This window comes from Pristis pectinata, chromosome 8, assembly GCF_009764475.1.
Source record: "Pristis pectinata isolate sPriPec2 chromosome 8, sPriPec2.1.pri, whole genome shotgun sequence".
NCBI classification, from domain to species: Eukaryota; Metazoa; Chordata; class Chondrichthyes; order Rhinopristiformes; family Pristidae; genus Pristis; species Pristis pectinata.
In genome coordinates this window covers 49,221,062-49,238,281 of record NC_067412.1, presented here as the reverse complement: position 1 = coordinate 49,238,281, position 17,220 = coordinate 49,221,062, and the positions used below count along the sequence as shown (strand labels likewise).

Here is a 17,220-nt window from a genome sequence, read left to right as displayed (position 1 = left end):
TCTTCTCTGACCTTGTCAACAAAAAAAAGTCATGAGTTCATTAGTCTTCCTCCACTTCTGCCATGTTGTGCAGAATGCACCATTCCACTGCTATCTTGGGTCCTTCACTGGTGAGTACTGCAGGCTGCCTCAGACCTGTCCAAGCACCTGAAGCATCACTTCTGGTTGCATGCTTGATAACACAGTGTGAGACTTTGTGGTTCTTCTCATTACTTTCATGGGGTTCCTCAGAGTTGCTGTGAGCCAAGTTTGAAGGGGTCACCCTTGTCTCCCTTCTGTTTCCTGGACTGCCTCATCATGAATGCATCATGACAGTGTCCAGGGAAAGCAGTTCAGATCTATATTAATCTATTGTTATGCTTGCATGCTACTTGCAAGCATTCTGATGGGGTTTATAAAATCCCTTTGTTGCAATAGTTGTGCAAGAATCACCATAGTTGTACAGAGAAAGCATTCTACATCTTGGGGAATCCAGCCAGAGAGGTGAATCAAAGCCTCTGTTCATTCAGGCTATTCTCCTTACAGGAGTAACATATACAATTTTTAGTCCTTACAAGCTATCAATGACTTGCTGAGTGAATTTATGTGCTTCCTAATGAAAAGTTCTTGATAGATTTGCAACAGCCCCTTGTAAGGATCTGGAAGTAAAAGAGTTGCAGTGATTACTTTCATAGCTGCTGGTAATTCTTGATCACACGCACCATCAAGGAGCAGGTCTTTGAGCAACAGGTTGCCGAATGTCCATGGACTCTTGACATATCAACCTTAACATATGGATGCACTGCTCCACTGGGAGGTCAGGGAAGCTGAGCCTCTCTCTGTAAACTCTGTAGTAGGCAATGTCTCCTGAAACCTTGGGCATTTTTCTTTGTACCTCCCTCCTGTGCACCTCCCACCTCAATACATTTTGATCCAAAAGAGCTTGTAATCACAACTATGGATGCTATTACTAACTTTCTTCTTCTTACCAATACATCCATAGTGCCTATGACTCTCATTTTGTCAATTTGAAATTCTCAAAGATGGAAAAAAAGCTGTATCCAAACAAGGACTGTATGAGATGGAGATCAGAGGAGACTGATTCACAAACATTTGAGATCCTGAGCTCGGATAGCAGAGTGACTTTCAGGTCTGTTCCTGTCATTAGCAGTCTATGAGGTCCTGACATTCTGGATCCTGAACTTCATATTGAGAAGTGGAACGGCCTGCACATGACTTCTTTTACTGTGGGATAGCTGTTGCACCCCAGGTACAACATGAGCTTCACAGACAATCTTCTTTGCTGCAATGCTGTACCTCACCTGCTGGAGTGGAATTGCTCTACAGAACAAATGGAAAACTGTTTAAAAAAAGTCACCTCCACTCCAGGACCAAGGTCACTCCATTCCCATTCACTGAGCTCTGGTCTACAAATGGCAGTTCCAGGTATTCACATTCAGAGACTGAGCACCAGCACTGAGCGTCAACTTGCTCACTGAAGCATATAAGAGAATGGGCCTGACATTTAATATCCACAAAACAAAGGTCCTCAACCAGCATGCCCCTGAATAATACTGTCTTCCTGGAAAAAGTCCACAATGAAACCCTGGAAAATAAGCATCTGTTCCAATATTGCTGGAGCCATCTCTCAATGAAGACAGGCACTGATGACGCGACTTATCTTTACCTCCTGTGCACCAGCACAAACACTAGTTGTCTGAGGAAGAGTGTTAGAAGACCTCAAATCCGAGACATAGCTCATGCTATACTGAGTAGTTGTGATCGTTGCCCTCTTGTATGCTTTTGAGACAAAAACTGCTTATAGTAGACACCCTAAAGCACCAAGACTTTCCATCAACACTGCCTCTGCAAATCTTCTGAATCTTTTGGCAGGACAAGGAAACCAGTGCCACTGTCTTCTTCCAACTCAACATTTCTAACACAGTTAGCTCTAATGGGCAGGCCACAACGTTTGCATCCACAACAGCAGACTCCCAAACCAGACACTCTGAGCTCTGTAACAGCCACAGATTGCCAACTGGATTGAGGAAATAATTCAAGGGTGTTGTCTTGAAAATCTGAATCATCCTGACTGACTCCTGGGAATCCCTGGCTGGTGACTGTCTGCCAAACCAGTCAAGCAACTCTTCTCTCATCTGTGGCAGTCTGCAGGCTACATTTTGGTCTCATCAGCCATCTCACACCCACAGAACCCACAGAAGTGGAAGCAAGAAATTAGCTTTTATTCCGATAGGGCAAAGACGAATTTAAATATCCATCTGAAATGCTGCTTAAATTTGCCTCCACTTCTCTGGTCAGTTTCCAGAACCCAGGAAACAAATATCGTCAAGTTAGATGTGGTGTCAAGTTAAAAAAGAACCTTCTTCATGAAGTAGGGTGAAAACTGGAATCTGTAATGAAAGATATGATATTAGAAGGCCTTGAAAAGAATAATGGGATTGAGCAGAGTCAGCATGAATTTATAAAAGGAAAATCAAATTTGATCAATTTAGGGAGCTCTTTCAGGATGTAACTAGTAGCAAAGAGAAAGGGGAACCAGTGGATCTGCTGCATTTGGGTTTTTAAAAGGCTTTTAAAAGTCAACAAGCTTAGAACACGGAGTTAGGGAGATAACATGCTGATGTGGAATGCAAATTGGTAATGACGTAGAAAGCAAAGTGGGAATAAACAATCTTTCTCAGATTGGCTGGGGTACCACAGGGATCAGTGGTTGGGCCACTGCTATTCTCAGTCTACATCAATGATATGTCGATGTGTTATATTTCCAGGTTTGTCTTGAGATGAAACTAGGTGGGATTGTGAGTTGGGAAGAGGATGTAAAGAGGCTTCAGTGATGTACAGATCAGCCAAATGAGTGGACAAGATGCAATACAATATAGATAAATGTAAAGTTGTTTACTTTGGTGTAGAAAACACAGTTTATTTTTAAATGGTGAAAGATTGGATAATGTTGACATCCAAAGTGATCCAGATGTCCTTGTGCACAAATCAATGAAGGTCAACATACAGATGCAGCAAGTGATTGAGAACGCAAATGGTATGTTGGCCTTTATGATGAAAGGATTTGAGTAAAGGAACATAGATGCCTTATTGTGGTTACATAGGACCTTGATTAGAGCAGCCCTGGAATAGGACAGTTTTGGTCTCCTTACCTAAAGTAGGATATACTTTCTATAGAGGAATTAAAGAGAAGATTCACTTGACTGGTTTCAGGGATGGTGGAATGAGCAGACAAAGCAGGTTTTCTATTAAATTTAAAAGAACGAAAGGAAATGTTATTAAAATTTTCAAAATGTCTACAGGGCTCAACATGCTGAATGCCGGGAGGCTATTTCACCTCGTTGAGAAGTCAAGCACTGGGGGGGGGACAGTCTCAGAATAAGAGGTAGGTCATTTGAGAGTGAGACAAGGAAAAACGTCACCACACAGTGGGTGGTGAATCTTTGAAATTCTCTCGTTCAGAGAGCTATGGAGGCTCAGTTTGGATATTACGGGAATCAAGAGATATGGAGATAGTGTAGGAAAATAGCATTGAGGTAGAAGATCATCTATGGTCATTACAAATGACAGCACAGGCTTGAAGGCCAAATGGCTTATTACTGCTCCCATCTCCTGTGTTCTTACTTTCTTAAGATGTTATTTGTGCCTGGAGCCACAAGGGACTGTAGATGCTAGAAGGTGGAGCAAAAAAATAAACTGATGGAGGAACTCAGTGGGTCAGGAAGCATCTGTGGATAGGAAATGGACAGTCAATGTTTCAGGTTGAGACCCTTTAACTGGTCCAGATGAAGGGTCTCGATCAAAATGTTGACTGCACATTTTCCTGCCTGACCCGCTGAGTTCCTCTAGCAGTTTTTTTTTGCTGTTATTTGTGCATATAGGTTTCTTTTCAATTTCCATATGCTGCTCCATTAAAACCAGAAATTGGAGCCAGGTTGTGTCCCATTTCTGAAACCATGCACTCCTAGGGATTAATACTGCCATACTTACCAACAGTGCAGAAAGCAGAAGGTCCTTGACTCCTTAGGCAGCTTAAGTTACATCCATCCCTCAACCTGATGAACTCAAAATTGTTTATCATTTTAAGGAGATGATAAGCAGTGAAGTGGGAATACTTGGCAGCAATGTATTTCTGATATATAAAAAAATACAACTACATATTTATATTTTTACAATGTAATTTGTACTGTAGGACTGGAACGTAGCAAATGTTGTGCCTTTGTTCAAGAAGGGAAATAGGGGTAATCCAGGTAATTATAGGCCAGTGAACCTCACGTCAGTGGCAGGGAGGTTATTAGGGGGACTACTGAGGGATAGGATTTATGCACATTTGGAAAGGCATGGCCTGCTTAGGGACAGTCAGCATGGCTTTGTGCGGGGCAGGTCATGCCTTACAAACTTGATTGAGTTTTCTGAGGAGGTGACAAAGGTGCTTGATGAGATTAAGGTAATGGACGGTATCTACATGGACTTTAGTAATGTATTTGATAAGGTACCCTCATGGTAGGTTGAACGGATCCAGGGTGAATTGCAAGTTTGGATTCGGAACTGGCTTGCCCATAGAAAACAGAGAACAGGGGTGGAAGGCTGTTATTCCGGCTGGAGGTCCGTGACCAGTGGTGTTCCGCAAGGATCAGTGCTGAGACCTCTGTTGTTTGTGATATATATCAATAATTTGGATGAAAATGTAGATGGATGGATTAGCAAGTTTGCAGATGACTCCAAGATTGGTGGAGTTGTGGACAGTGTAAAGGACTATCAAAGAATACAGCGGGATATAGATCAGTTACAGATATGGGCAGAGCTGTGGCAGATGGAGTTTAATCTGGGCAAGTGTGAGGTGTTGCACTTTGGGAGTACAAATGAAAGGAGAAAGTATACAGTTAGTGGCAGACCCCTTAATAGCATTGAGGTACAGAGGGATCTTGGGGTCCAGGTCTATAGTTCACTGAAAGTGGCTATGCAAGTGGATAAGGTGGTAAAGAAGGCATATGGAATGCTTGCCTTCATTGGTAGAGGTGTTGAGTATAAGAGTAAGGAAATCATGCTGCAGCTGTATAAAACTTTAGTCAGACCACACTTGGAGTTTTGTGTGGAATTCTGGTTGCCCCATTATCGGAAGGATGTGGAGACTATGGAAAGGGTGCAGAAGAGGTTTACTAGGATGCTGCCTAGATTAGAGGGTATGAAATACGTTGGACAAACTTGGGTTGTTCTCCCCAGAGGGTCAGAGGCTGAGAGGAGACATGATAGAGGTCTTTAAAATTATGAGAGGCATAGATTGAGTAGACAGGCAGAATCTTTTCCCCAGGGTAGAAATGTCAAACACCAGAGGACATACTTTTGAGGTTAGAGAGGGAAAGTATAAAGGCGATGTCAGAGTCAAGTTTTTCACGCAGAGAGTGGTTGGTGCCTGGAATGGGTTACCAGGGGTAGTAGTGGAAGCAGGCAGTTTGGTGGAGTTTAAGAGGCTTTTAGATAGACACATGAATATGAAGGGAATGGAGGGATATGTACGATATGCAGGAGGAGGACACTTAGTATAAATTGACATCAAGATCGGCACAACATTGTGGGCCGAATGGCCTGTCCAGTGCTGTCCTGTTCTTTGTCCTATGTTATGTGTAATATTAAAGTGAGGCCTAGAAAAGAGAAAGAGAGACAGTGACCATTCAAAACGCATGTCTCAGATTTGGAGCTGTTTAATTGCTTACTGTGGGATCAAGCAGCAAATGAAAGGGAGGCAAGGTCTTGTGGAGCAGCCATTTTGGAGTGGCATTTTGAGAAGGGCAGCCTTGAGCTGGAAGTGCTGCTGTTGAGGTCAAAGTTGGTGAATTCCGGGCTTCAGTGAGGAGGTTGAGGAGCAACAAGGTAAGGCAGGGTAAGATTTTTTTTCCTTTTCCTTTCCTTGGTTCCACTAGTTGTTAAAAGGGGCAGTAATGTCAGTCAGTACAGTGGTATGCCCCTCCTGTGAGATGTGGGAGACCAGGGAGAAGTCTGGTGTCTCTGAATACTATGTCTGCCAGAAGTGTGTCCGGCTGCAATTGGACTCACTGAGGAGCACACAGGAGGCAGAGTGTCATAGACAGGAGTTTCATGAGGTGGTCACACTGCAGGTTCAGTCAGGTAGAAGGGTGACTGCCAGGAGGGAGAGGCAGGTAGTGCAGGAGTTTTTAGTGGTTATTCCCCTCTCAAACAAGTGTACTGATAGGATACTGTTGGGGAGGATAGCTTCTCAGGAGAAAATGACAGCTGCAGTCAGATCAGTGACACCACGATTGCCTCTGTTGTACAGCTGGGTGGGTCAAGGACCAGGCGAGCAACAGTGATAGAGGATTCTATAGTCAGGGCCACAGTCTATGCTTCTGCGGCCGCGACCAAGACTCCAGGATGGTGTGTTGCCTCCGTGGTGCCAGTGTCAAGGATGTCTCTGAGCAGGCACAGGACATCCCGAAAGGGGAGGGTGAGCAGCCAGAGGTCGTGGTCTATATTGGTACTAGTGAAATAGGCAGGAAGAGGGATCAGGTCCTGGAAAGAGAATTCTGGGGACTTAGGCAGTTCATTAAAAAGCAGGACCTCTTGGGTTGTAATCTCAGGATTACTCTTGTGTTAGTGAGGCAAGAAATAGGAAAACAGTACAGATAAATGCATGGCTAAGAAGATGCTGCAGGAGGGAAGGCCTCAGATACATGGATCACTGGGGTCTCTTCTAGAGCTGGTGGGACCTGTACAAGAAGGACAGGTTAGACCTAAACTGGAGGAGGACCAATGTCCTTGCAGGGAGATTTTGTAGTGCTACTTGGGAAGGTTTAAGTGAGTGTGGTGGGGCGGAGGGTGGTGGGAACCAGAGCAGTAGGTCAGCAAGTGGAGGGATTGAGGGGAATCTAGAGATTAGGTCAGGTAAGGATGAAAGGAAGGACAGGCAGGACCAGGTTAATGAACACATTGGGGCTGAGGTGCTGAAGTGTATTTATGTCAATGCAAGGAGTATAACAGGTAAGGCAGATGAATTTAGGGCCTGGATTAATAGATGGAACTATGATGTGAGGATTGGGAGGTTAACTGACCACTTTTAATTGCCACCAGTGTGTAGATGAAGTGGTAGAATCTAGGAGGGAAAATGGGAATGTGGGGAGAATAAAATGGATTGGGGAGGGATTGGTCTGAAATGGGTGAATAATGGTCAGCGTGGACTTGGTGGGGCGTAGAGCCTGTTTCCATGCTGTATCCCTCTGTGACTCAGTGATGCAATTTGATTCTCTCTTCAAGGAAAATATAACAGCATTTGATCACTTAGATTTAATCAATCATTTGCATCGCCTGGTGTTTCTGTGTGTTTGTTGGATTTGATCCATTTTTACTCAGGAATTGTTGGGGTTGGTGATTCAGAAGGTTTAATGATCCCGTGGTAGGCTAAGCTGAGTTGGAGGGACAAAGAGGCTCCAGTGATTAGTGGCATCTCCCAAATTTGTTCAACACATCAGTGTGCATCAAACTGGGCTTGTCTGCTAGTCATTTGGAACAATGTGGGTGCGGAAACCTAAGTCTAGAAGTTGCTCCCACTTGCTCATATCCTTTAAGTGCAAATCATGCTTTAAAGTGATCTTATCAGAGGTGGGTTGTGCTAATAAGCACTCCTAAATGATATTGTACCCATCAAGAAATTGACCCAGGCAATTCTGTTTGCACTACACCTTAGCACAGTGACTGTTGTTCAACTAATGATGTCACAAGTCATGCCGGCAGAAAGTGAAGCTTTTGTATGTGGCCTAAAACATTCACTATTTACTTGAGAAAAAACTAGAGGCACATCATGCAGGGTTCCAAAATGGGATGCTAATCGATGACTTAGTAACGGCATCTGCCAACCTGACTTTCCGGTGGTCAGCGTTATGGAAAAAGGTTTGCTGATTTGTATTCTCTGTGCAGATAATTCCTGAGCTGCATAATTTGACCACTGGTGCCTCAGTCGGGAGGCAGTTCACAACAGCTTGTCGATCAGGCCAGTCCATTGCCTGGGAAGGGAAGGCAGACACAAAGGAGAGCACCAATCCCTGCCTCCCCTGTGTCTTCCCTCACATCAACGGCAACCCTGCCTGCAGCTGTATTCTGACTGCCACAGGGAGAGCTGTCAGCAAGGCAATGACACTGCAGTTGTGAGCTCTGCATTCAGCATCCCAGGGGAACGGCACAGTTCCCTTTTTTACACATGAATCTATCTGCAAATAGTTATAGCACTTCTATTAATGGCCTTTTGCCCGATTTCACTTCAAGTGGGTATTAGCACTAGTTGTGGCACATGCATAGTGCACCAAAAGCAGGTGAAACCCAATTTCTGGACGTTAATGTTCTTATCATCTTTGGGACTCTGCACCCATCACTTTCAAGGTCCAACTCAAGGTGATGGTGCAATCCTGACTGCTTCTCCCAGGACGGGGAGAGCTGTTGGCAAACTCATAGCCCATATAATTGCTTCTGTTTTCAATCCCTCTGTGGGAAAATCTCTTCCTCCTTTCGTCCCATGAAAATTACAGCTGGCAGCAATACAAATTGAAAATAGCAAGAAAACAAAAGAAATAGTGAAACTAAAGTGATAAGGAATACAAAAGGACAAAGAATCCAAGAAATCTCAACAGGGGATATGACACAACTCCATGCAACCTTCAATAATACACTTTCCTCATTAAGGTGTTATTACTTAATTGATTACCTGGGCTATCAATTCAGTGATATTCATTTTAAAGGCATTAGAAATACGAAAACTACAGATGCCAGAAATAAATATATGAACAGAAAATGTTGGAAATGCATAGCAAGTTTTAACGATAAAGGCATTTATTTTGTATGGTGGGGGAAGGGGGAAGTAAAAGAACAAATGTACTGTTCGTATTATGCCTTTCATGCAGGTGTCCTTGACAACTCTCTGCTTGGAAGCTTCTTTAAGTTTTAATGACTATATCTAGCTGCTAGCCACTTCTTCATTTCAGCCAAATTAACCACCCTGCTGATAACATGCTCCTTGTACTGAAATAAAATTTCTTCAAAAGACTTAGTTTAAAGGATTCAATATCTGCAAATTTATGTCAAATGCAACACAAATTAATTTACTAACCAAAGTTAAGCTCTTTTTTTTCACATATCTTTTTTTAATGCAGTAAACCTACAATTCATCTCAAAATATCTCATCCCTCAGCTTGGTTCCATTTTGGGATAATTTACATTTATTTATGAGATCTGGGTGAGCATTTCATTCTATATGCAGTTTAACCCAAAGTTAAGTAATAGATTGTTCATTCCATTTGTTTAAATTTTAGTTTGTCATTGGCATAGCCTAATGTGTAAAAACTACTGTCTGAATCTAATAGACACACTGCAAGAACTAAGATATAAAATCAGACATAAAGCAGTCTGGCACCTTCCATTCCACCAGATGGAATAAGGACTGCTTTTGTTTCTTAACTCATGACGGCTAGAGCTGATTGCTGAATCCTGCCCATCTCCCCTCATGTCCAACATCACCCAAGTCTTAGACTATATCCATTGAACCTCCTGATATCCACAGGGAAAACATTCTCCTTAAAGAACAGTTGCAGCTGACAGCCAACAAAGCAGACCCATTGACACGGAATCTTAAACTGTGTGCGCCCATCCCATCCGAGTCCTGCAACCACTCCTAGAACTCTACACGCTTAAAAGCCTTACAAACTAATGACAGCCCCACCACTTGATGACATTCTCTTGTCTGATCACAAGCATCATCTGGAAAATGACTCAAGTTATGAAGTTCCAGGCCTTCACCTTCCAAAACCAGGAACTGCTTGAAGTCAGAGATGATGTGGCCACCTGCTCCACAGATGGAACATGAAGAACAGATGATCTATGGTTATGCAAGTCACACCATCATCCTCAGACTGAACTCCTGCCCTGAGAGATCTATTTTTGATGACATCACAGCTATTCACACGTGCTTGCCTGAAGGCATTGAATGGATTGCTAACTTTGACATGTAACTATGACTACTTCCCTGGTATGTATGTGTGTATGTATTCTCCAATCCAGGCAGTACTAATCTTGCAGACTGAAGAAACATTTCTGACTGGACTGGCTGAGTGCAGGAGTAATATCAGAAGACTTTAACAATCAAAATAATTGACCAAGAACATAGAAAGAAGACTTTGCATATATATCATCCAACATGTCAGCTTACATCAGTCCTTCTAACTCATCCAGTTCATAAGCTCTCGAAGCTCATGAGTTCATTCACTATTTTCCTGAAATGAGGAATTGCCAGTAATCATGAATGAGATTCCATCCAAGTGACATCAACTGATTTCTTATGTGTGCTGTATATTTGATGTCTTGTTCAATCAAATCAAATACATGTCAGTGAAATCACATTCTTGATTTGTGCATCTCTGCAATCTCAAATATCAAATTACTAACACATTTACAAGTTAAATAAACGCACATTTTAAATTACTGAAAACAAAGAAATATTTCAATTAGTCAGCAATAGTGGGATAAAGGCATCATGCCTCAATATAATTTTGGGGATAAAGTGGCTTGATGAGAGTTTAACACTTACCTGTTGTACAATGGTTGTTAGTTCCAGGCACAGCTGAACAATGTTGTTTTTAAGAAGTGAATATTCCGTCACACTAACGAATGGCGACCTAAAACACAGCGAATAACAATGAATTGCAATTGGACAATCTTTCTTTCATGGAACTACATAGATGAATCCTTTTCAGCAAATTACAGGTACACCTACAGCATAGTTCAGATAGCATATATTATGTAAATTATTTTCAATTAATATCATAATTCATAGAATCATAGAGCACAGAACAAGGCCAATCTACCCACAGTGGCTGTGAGGAGTCCTTGAAAGAGAACTTGTACCCCTTCGCTTTTTGTGCTTTCTTCAGCCTTGACTAGCTATCCAACAGCCACTTTAAATTGCCCCTGGAACTGGGTTTAATCACCTTTTCAGGCAGAATGTTCCTGATCCTGACAACTCTGAATACAAATATTACTCCCCACATTCCCCAGATTTGGGCAAATGATTTTAAATCTGCACATCATTTTGGTAATAACCCATCATTTTGCATAGCATATCTTAATCTTTTTCCCAAGGAGAATCCACCTAATTTTTCAAACCTTTCCCTAAGAATTGAATCCTCCTCCCTGGTAACATCATGGTAAATTTCCTCTGAACCCTTGGATCAGGATATCAGTGCAAAAAGCTAAGGCTCTCAGTCAAATTAATGTACTTAAGACAAACGTGTTAACCTTTGCATTAAAACAGTACCTGTAACTCAGCTGGCTAGAAGTGATGTAGGGTAGCTCATTAGACATACTTAAAGTGGAGGTAGATACTTTTTTGAAAGGTCAGAAAATTGAGGGCTCTGGGCAGCTGGCACAAAGGAAGTGTTGAGGCCCAGGGTCATCATCATATTGAATGGCAAGGAAGGCTTGAGGGGCCAGGTGTGCATATGTGCATGTTAAAATAGCCCATGGAAATTTCAAAGTAATCAGTTATTTCAATTTGGGAACAGGAATTGGCCACTAAAAAGCTTTCAAGCTTGTACGAGGTCATTTGTGCAACTCTTGTGAGGAAGGAGATCAACTGGACTCTTTGGCGGACATAGACACAACAGGAAAATAGTTTTGGGCTGTAAGCTACCATAGGCACCAAATCTTATCACTTTCCACCTTCACCAAGCTCAAAACAATTGGAGTAAGGTTTTCCCTCTCTCCTGACTGGACTGGCCTATTTCAATAGTCTGACATTCCTAAATCAAGAACAAATTGCATTTTTATATCATCTACTGCATCATAATGGTTACAAAACTGTCAAGGATTTGGTGCCAAACTATAGATAGAGAGAACTTAAGGAATTTAGGTCAAAAGGGTCGCTTTGGGAAGATTTTTAAAAATAGGGAGAAGAGAAATAGTGGGATTAAAATGGACAGCACCTTTCAGGAAGTGAGTTCCTGACCCTAACATCACTTTAGGTGAAAATTTCCCCCTCTGGTCCTTCAACCAAGTAACTTAAATGTAAGTTAAATCTTCTAGTTACTTAGCTCTCTGCGAAGAGAAACTGGTTAGTCCCAAGTACTCTGTCTATAATTTTAAATTATATTTCCCCTCTGATTCCTTCATTCCAAAGAAAAGAACCCAAATAACCAAAACTTAAATTCTCCAGCCTTAGGAACATCTTTGTAAAGTTTCTCTACACCTTGAAGTGCTATCACATCCTTCCCATAAAGTGATGACTAGAATGGACACAGCACTCTTACTGCAGCCTAATAGGTGTGTTAAACAGTTCCAACTTCATTAGGAGTTTGAGGAGATTTGGTATGTCACCAAAGACTCTTGTAAATTTCTACAGATGTTCAATGGAGAGCCTTCTGACTGGTTGCATCACCACCTGGTAAGGAGGTTCCAAAGCTCAGGATCGAAAGAGGCTGCAGAGGGTTATATACTCAACCAGCTCCATCAGGGACACAACCACCCCTGTCTGATTCTGGTTCTGATTCTGATTCTGATTCAGCTCAGCATTCCTGCTTCTATATGCCTCAACTGATAAAGGCAGGATGTCTCCTGCTACTTATAAAGATAAGTGGGCATGTGCACCAAGGGCTCCCCCCACCCTCACCCCACCACTCCAAGTGACTTTAAACTTCAGTAACCTACCATTTATAGTGTATTCCCTTGCCTAGCATTCCCATCTCAAATCCATTACCACAAATTTGGCCTGGGGAAAAATTCCTTCTTGCGGATTTTTGCCCACTCAACCAGTCCAGTATTATCTTTCTGCAGCCAATAAATTTCTTCCTCAGTACCAACCAATTGTGGTTTCCTGGAAAGTTCTGAATGTGCCTCTTGGACTTGTCCAAATCATCGGCATTGCTACAAAAAACAATATAACCAGCATGGCACCCTGCAGAACGATACTGCACACAGACTTCCAGTCACTGAAATTCCCAATAGCAATTAAATTTGGATTTCCGCCACTGAAGGAATTTTAAATCTAACATGCCTCTTTCCTTTGAATCCCTTTGAAGTCAGAACTTTGGTACAGATCACTCACTGGAATTTCTGCCTCTTATGAAGAAGGTGAAAGTTCTTCAAAACTCTCCTTACCTTCAGGAACATAACTCTCATGAGAGATTGGGTACTTAGACGAGATACTTTCAGAGATACCTCAATTTTAATTTAATTGTATAACCAATCAAAACCACCCAGGAGTAGAGGTATTAGAGAAGGATGGTGCAGACAACCATATCACAGGTTGCTAACCACTGAAAGGATTAAGATGGAATAGGTTACTATGGTTTTGGTTACATAGAAAGTAATATATGACTTTGGCATTATAGCAAGGCGGAATCCTGATTAAAGGAAGAATTTCGGGAAAGATTGGCACAGACGGGGAGCCCCAATGTCTTCCAAGATTCGTAGAGAGAGTGAGGTTGGATCTGGTACAAAAATTTGAGTGATTCACCATTCAAACAATGGGACAGGCATTCAATGACTATTGCTAAGGCAGAATATTATCAGCAGCATACCTATCTAGCCAGGCCAATAAGCTCTTGGCAGCACCAATGAGGTCAACCACCGAGGTAAGGAAGTCATTTGGCAGCCTCCTGGAAGCCCTGCCATCATAATGGCCACTCCTCCGTCTACCTGTTATAAAGTTCTGTAAATTTTTGGCTGAGGCATTCAGCTTGTGGGAAAGCGTTCTGAGGTTTTCAGTCTCTAAGCCATAGTTCTGTAAGAGTAAAAACACGTATGTTAATTGCTCCTTTGTCATATAATTCTTGGTAAATGATACTCCGTAAGTAGGTTGGATTTAGAAAGGAAGAAAGGACAGAAAACTCTGATTCATAAAACACCTTCCGCAAGCTCAGCACTTGTCAAAGCACTCTACAACCACTGGAGTACTTTAGAAGTGAAGGAACTGTTGTATTCTAGGGAGATGCAACTGTCACTAACAGCAATGAAATGAGCAGATAAACTAATTTAATAATGTTGGTTGAAAAGTAAGTGTTTGCTACGGCACAACGGTACCATCCAGTTCTTGTTCTACCAGTACCATGAGATTTTATATGTCCACTTGACAGGATGGATAGAGCCTTGGATTAATATCTTATCCAAATTCCAGTTGGAGCCTGACATTAGAAATTAAGCAGTGCCTAGAATACAACATTGCCTGGCTAGAACAGATAACAGATGTTTGCAAAAAAGGAGTTTACACTGTGGTAATTATTAGTTTATTTTTTTTAATTAAGGGATTAAGATTGGCTGCTAAAAGACAAAAATCCAATGCCTTGAATATAGTAGACACTTTGCTGTTTCAAGCATAAATGCTGGCCTTGCCAACTGATGTTCGTTTCCTCTAAAGTGAAAAAGAAAAACATTGACAGTATCAAAATAGTCCCCGATTGCACATATTCCCAGTTAGTTGAGGTAGCAAACAATCACAACTTCTGCACTTGCTTTCCAATGTGACATAATAGTTTCTCCATTTGATTTGCTGGAAAGATCATAATGCTACCAAAATCCCCACAAAACCAAGCTATAGAATTTATTGCAACCCCAAAGGACACATTACTTGGAAAATGCAATTGTTGTGGAATGCCCAGAGCAAAATTTGGGATCCAACAAATTCTGAGAATCAAAAACAAAAGGCTTCAAATTCAGACATGTGGACATTTACTCATCTGTTTGTCCCTCTTGTACTACAATAGATTATCAGACTGTTTCTGTTACATGGATTCACATCTCCATTAAAGACATTAGAGAGGAAATCATTCTATAACCCATTAAATGCAGTCATTAAGTGGGAATGTTAACTTTTGGCCTTATAATAACAACATGTTTTTAGTCTAATTGATCTTGAATTTGACAGTCTAATACTTCTGCATTCAACATTTTCTGTTTAACTAAGTACTTTAATCTATTGATGTTTGCAGCGTATAAAGGCAAGGTCATCTCAAGCCCATCAAGGCTCGTCCTTTGTTACAGCAATGCAAATATATTCCACCACTTCTACTTCAAATATTAATACAATGGTTTCTATCTCAGCCATTCCCTTTTTTCAAAGCTTTTCATGTTCCATAACCTGCAGTGGTGAAGTCATTCCTCCTAACAGGGCCATTCAACCTGATAACACTTTTCATTGTGTTTTCTAGTCTGTTTCTAAGCACAAGATGTAATGACATAGATCATGAGAAAGTGATGCCACTGCTGTGACACCATGATGGTGACAATGATGGGTGGTTCTATTGATTCCTGCATCTCTTTTTGTTCACTAAATCAACAACCTGCACCTTCAAGTCAGCAAAAGGAACCGGGGTGCTACACACGATGGTAATCAAACCAAATAACTGACGCCATGGCAAGTGGCCAAAAACCTGGCCAAGAAGATAAGTATTAGGCTGTGTCCTATAGGAGGAGAGGGAGGTGAAGAGATGGAGAAGTTTAAGTAGAAAGTCCAAAGCTTAAGATCTGGACAGCTGATCTGTAAAAAGAGAATACAGAGTAATAAGTTACAGAAGACTGAAGGTCTTGCTAATTTTTTTATATTTGGGTGTAGTAGTTGTCTATTTTTTAATATCAGGTGGTCAAGCCACATATACATTTGGGCAGGGGTTTTATTGAATACTGGATATTGTTTTGGAAAATGAAAGCAGTTCTCCTCTAAACCAGAATTGCCTTCCATTCTAAGCTACTGCAGATTGAAACCAGGAATAACCAAACATCATTACCAGAGAGAAATTGTAAGAACTAGCATTGGTGTGGGTACTTCGGATTAGTTTGACTTAATTCAAACTTAAAATCAATCAGGAATTAAAACCTTCTTATTTACAAAATTTTCTGACAACACAACAGATTGACAAATGGGCTTTTAAGAGAGGCAGCCTGGCACTTATTCCCATTCAACCTACAAGTCCAATTCCACCAAACACAACTGATCAAAGATGCTTTCAGGGTCCCAATGGAATAATCAATAATGCCTTGCCAATAATGTTCCAGTTTCAAAATTAAATACTGCATGGGGATGTGATATCAAAATGGTGCAAAAATTAATCATCACCAATTACTTGTGAGAAAGTAAGTACAATAATAATACAAGGTGCACTGAAGTTGATGCTTTAATATGGGGACATCTAAAACCTGTTTGCCACTAAATGGGGAAATCTTTAGGAAGTTCACAAATCTTGCAAACCCTGTGAAAAAACTGTACCTGAAGTGAACATCCAGACCATCTACAGCATTGTGATGTTGATTCTCTGTTGCTGTTTCCCTTTTACTTCCCTGCTCTTTTTGAGAACTACCTCTCATTGACAATTTTCCAGACAAAAATGGCATAAAGGGGTATTTGGGGGAGCACAGAAATATGAGATTGAGTAGAGAATCAGCCAGAATTGTATTAAATAGCAGAGCTGGCTCGAAGGATTGAATCACCTGTTCCAACTCCATTTTTGTATGTTTCTTTCGAGAGGCTTAAGAATATTTATCATCTTGTGAAAACTGGGAATGGGGTAGGAAATTAGTGACACCACCTTTGATCCCAGATCCAGAATGTCCAAAGTATTCACAAATCCACAATGCAGTTTCTTTATGACTAAATGTGCCTGCCCAGTGGTAACAAAATGCATTGGGTACTTCATTGCTTTACTCACTACTGTAGACAGCACAGCCAGCTAGACGATTATTCAAATTTACTTCCAATCTGGTACTGTGGGTTGACTTGTGAGCTGTGCTGTGCTGGGCTGGGCTGGGCTGGGCTGGGCTGGGCTGGGCTGGGCTGAGTAACCTGTCAATTTTGTAATTGCCTCAACATAATATTTTTGTTATACACAATTAACAAATCATATACAGTAAAAAAATATAGCAAATTGTGGTAATTGTGACAGATAATTGCACAGAGCCAGTAATGAGATACAATACCGTATAAACACAGTTATCACACTCAGCTGTTATTTCCACTGATGTTGATGGGCAAGTCCTGGTGAACGGTTGTCAACCTGAAACATTAACTCTGTTTCTCTCTCCACAGATGCTGCCTGATCTGCTGAGTATCTCCAGCATTTTCTATTTTTGTGTCAATATTCCTCCTTTTTTATCTACTTGAAACCCCTGATGAATAGATGCCATTTAGCTCAATAAATTAATAATTATAATATTCTTGTTTTTGTTTAGAATTTTAGT

General features: G+C 41.3%; 1 protein-coding gene across 2 annotated transcripts in view; it reads right to left on the bottom strand.

Annotated features, from left to right (window-relative positions):
* si:ch211-26b3.4 (connector enhancer of kinase suppressor of ras 2) overlaps window positions 1-17,220 on the bottom strand; it is a 563,588-nt gene that overhangs the window by 361,906 nt on the left and 184,462 nt on the right. For both annotated transcript variants that reach the window (XM_052021060.1, XM_052021061.1), the window contains exons 3-4: window positions 13,572-13,774; window positions 10,586-10,673 (exon numbers count right to left, since the gene is read on the bottom strand). In XM_052021060.1, coding sequence (XP_051877020.1) covers window positions 10,586-10,673; window positions 13,572-13,774 — 291 coding nt within the window. The remainder of the gene's footprint in view (window positions 1-10,585; window positions 10,674-13,571; window positions 13,775-17,220) is intronic.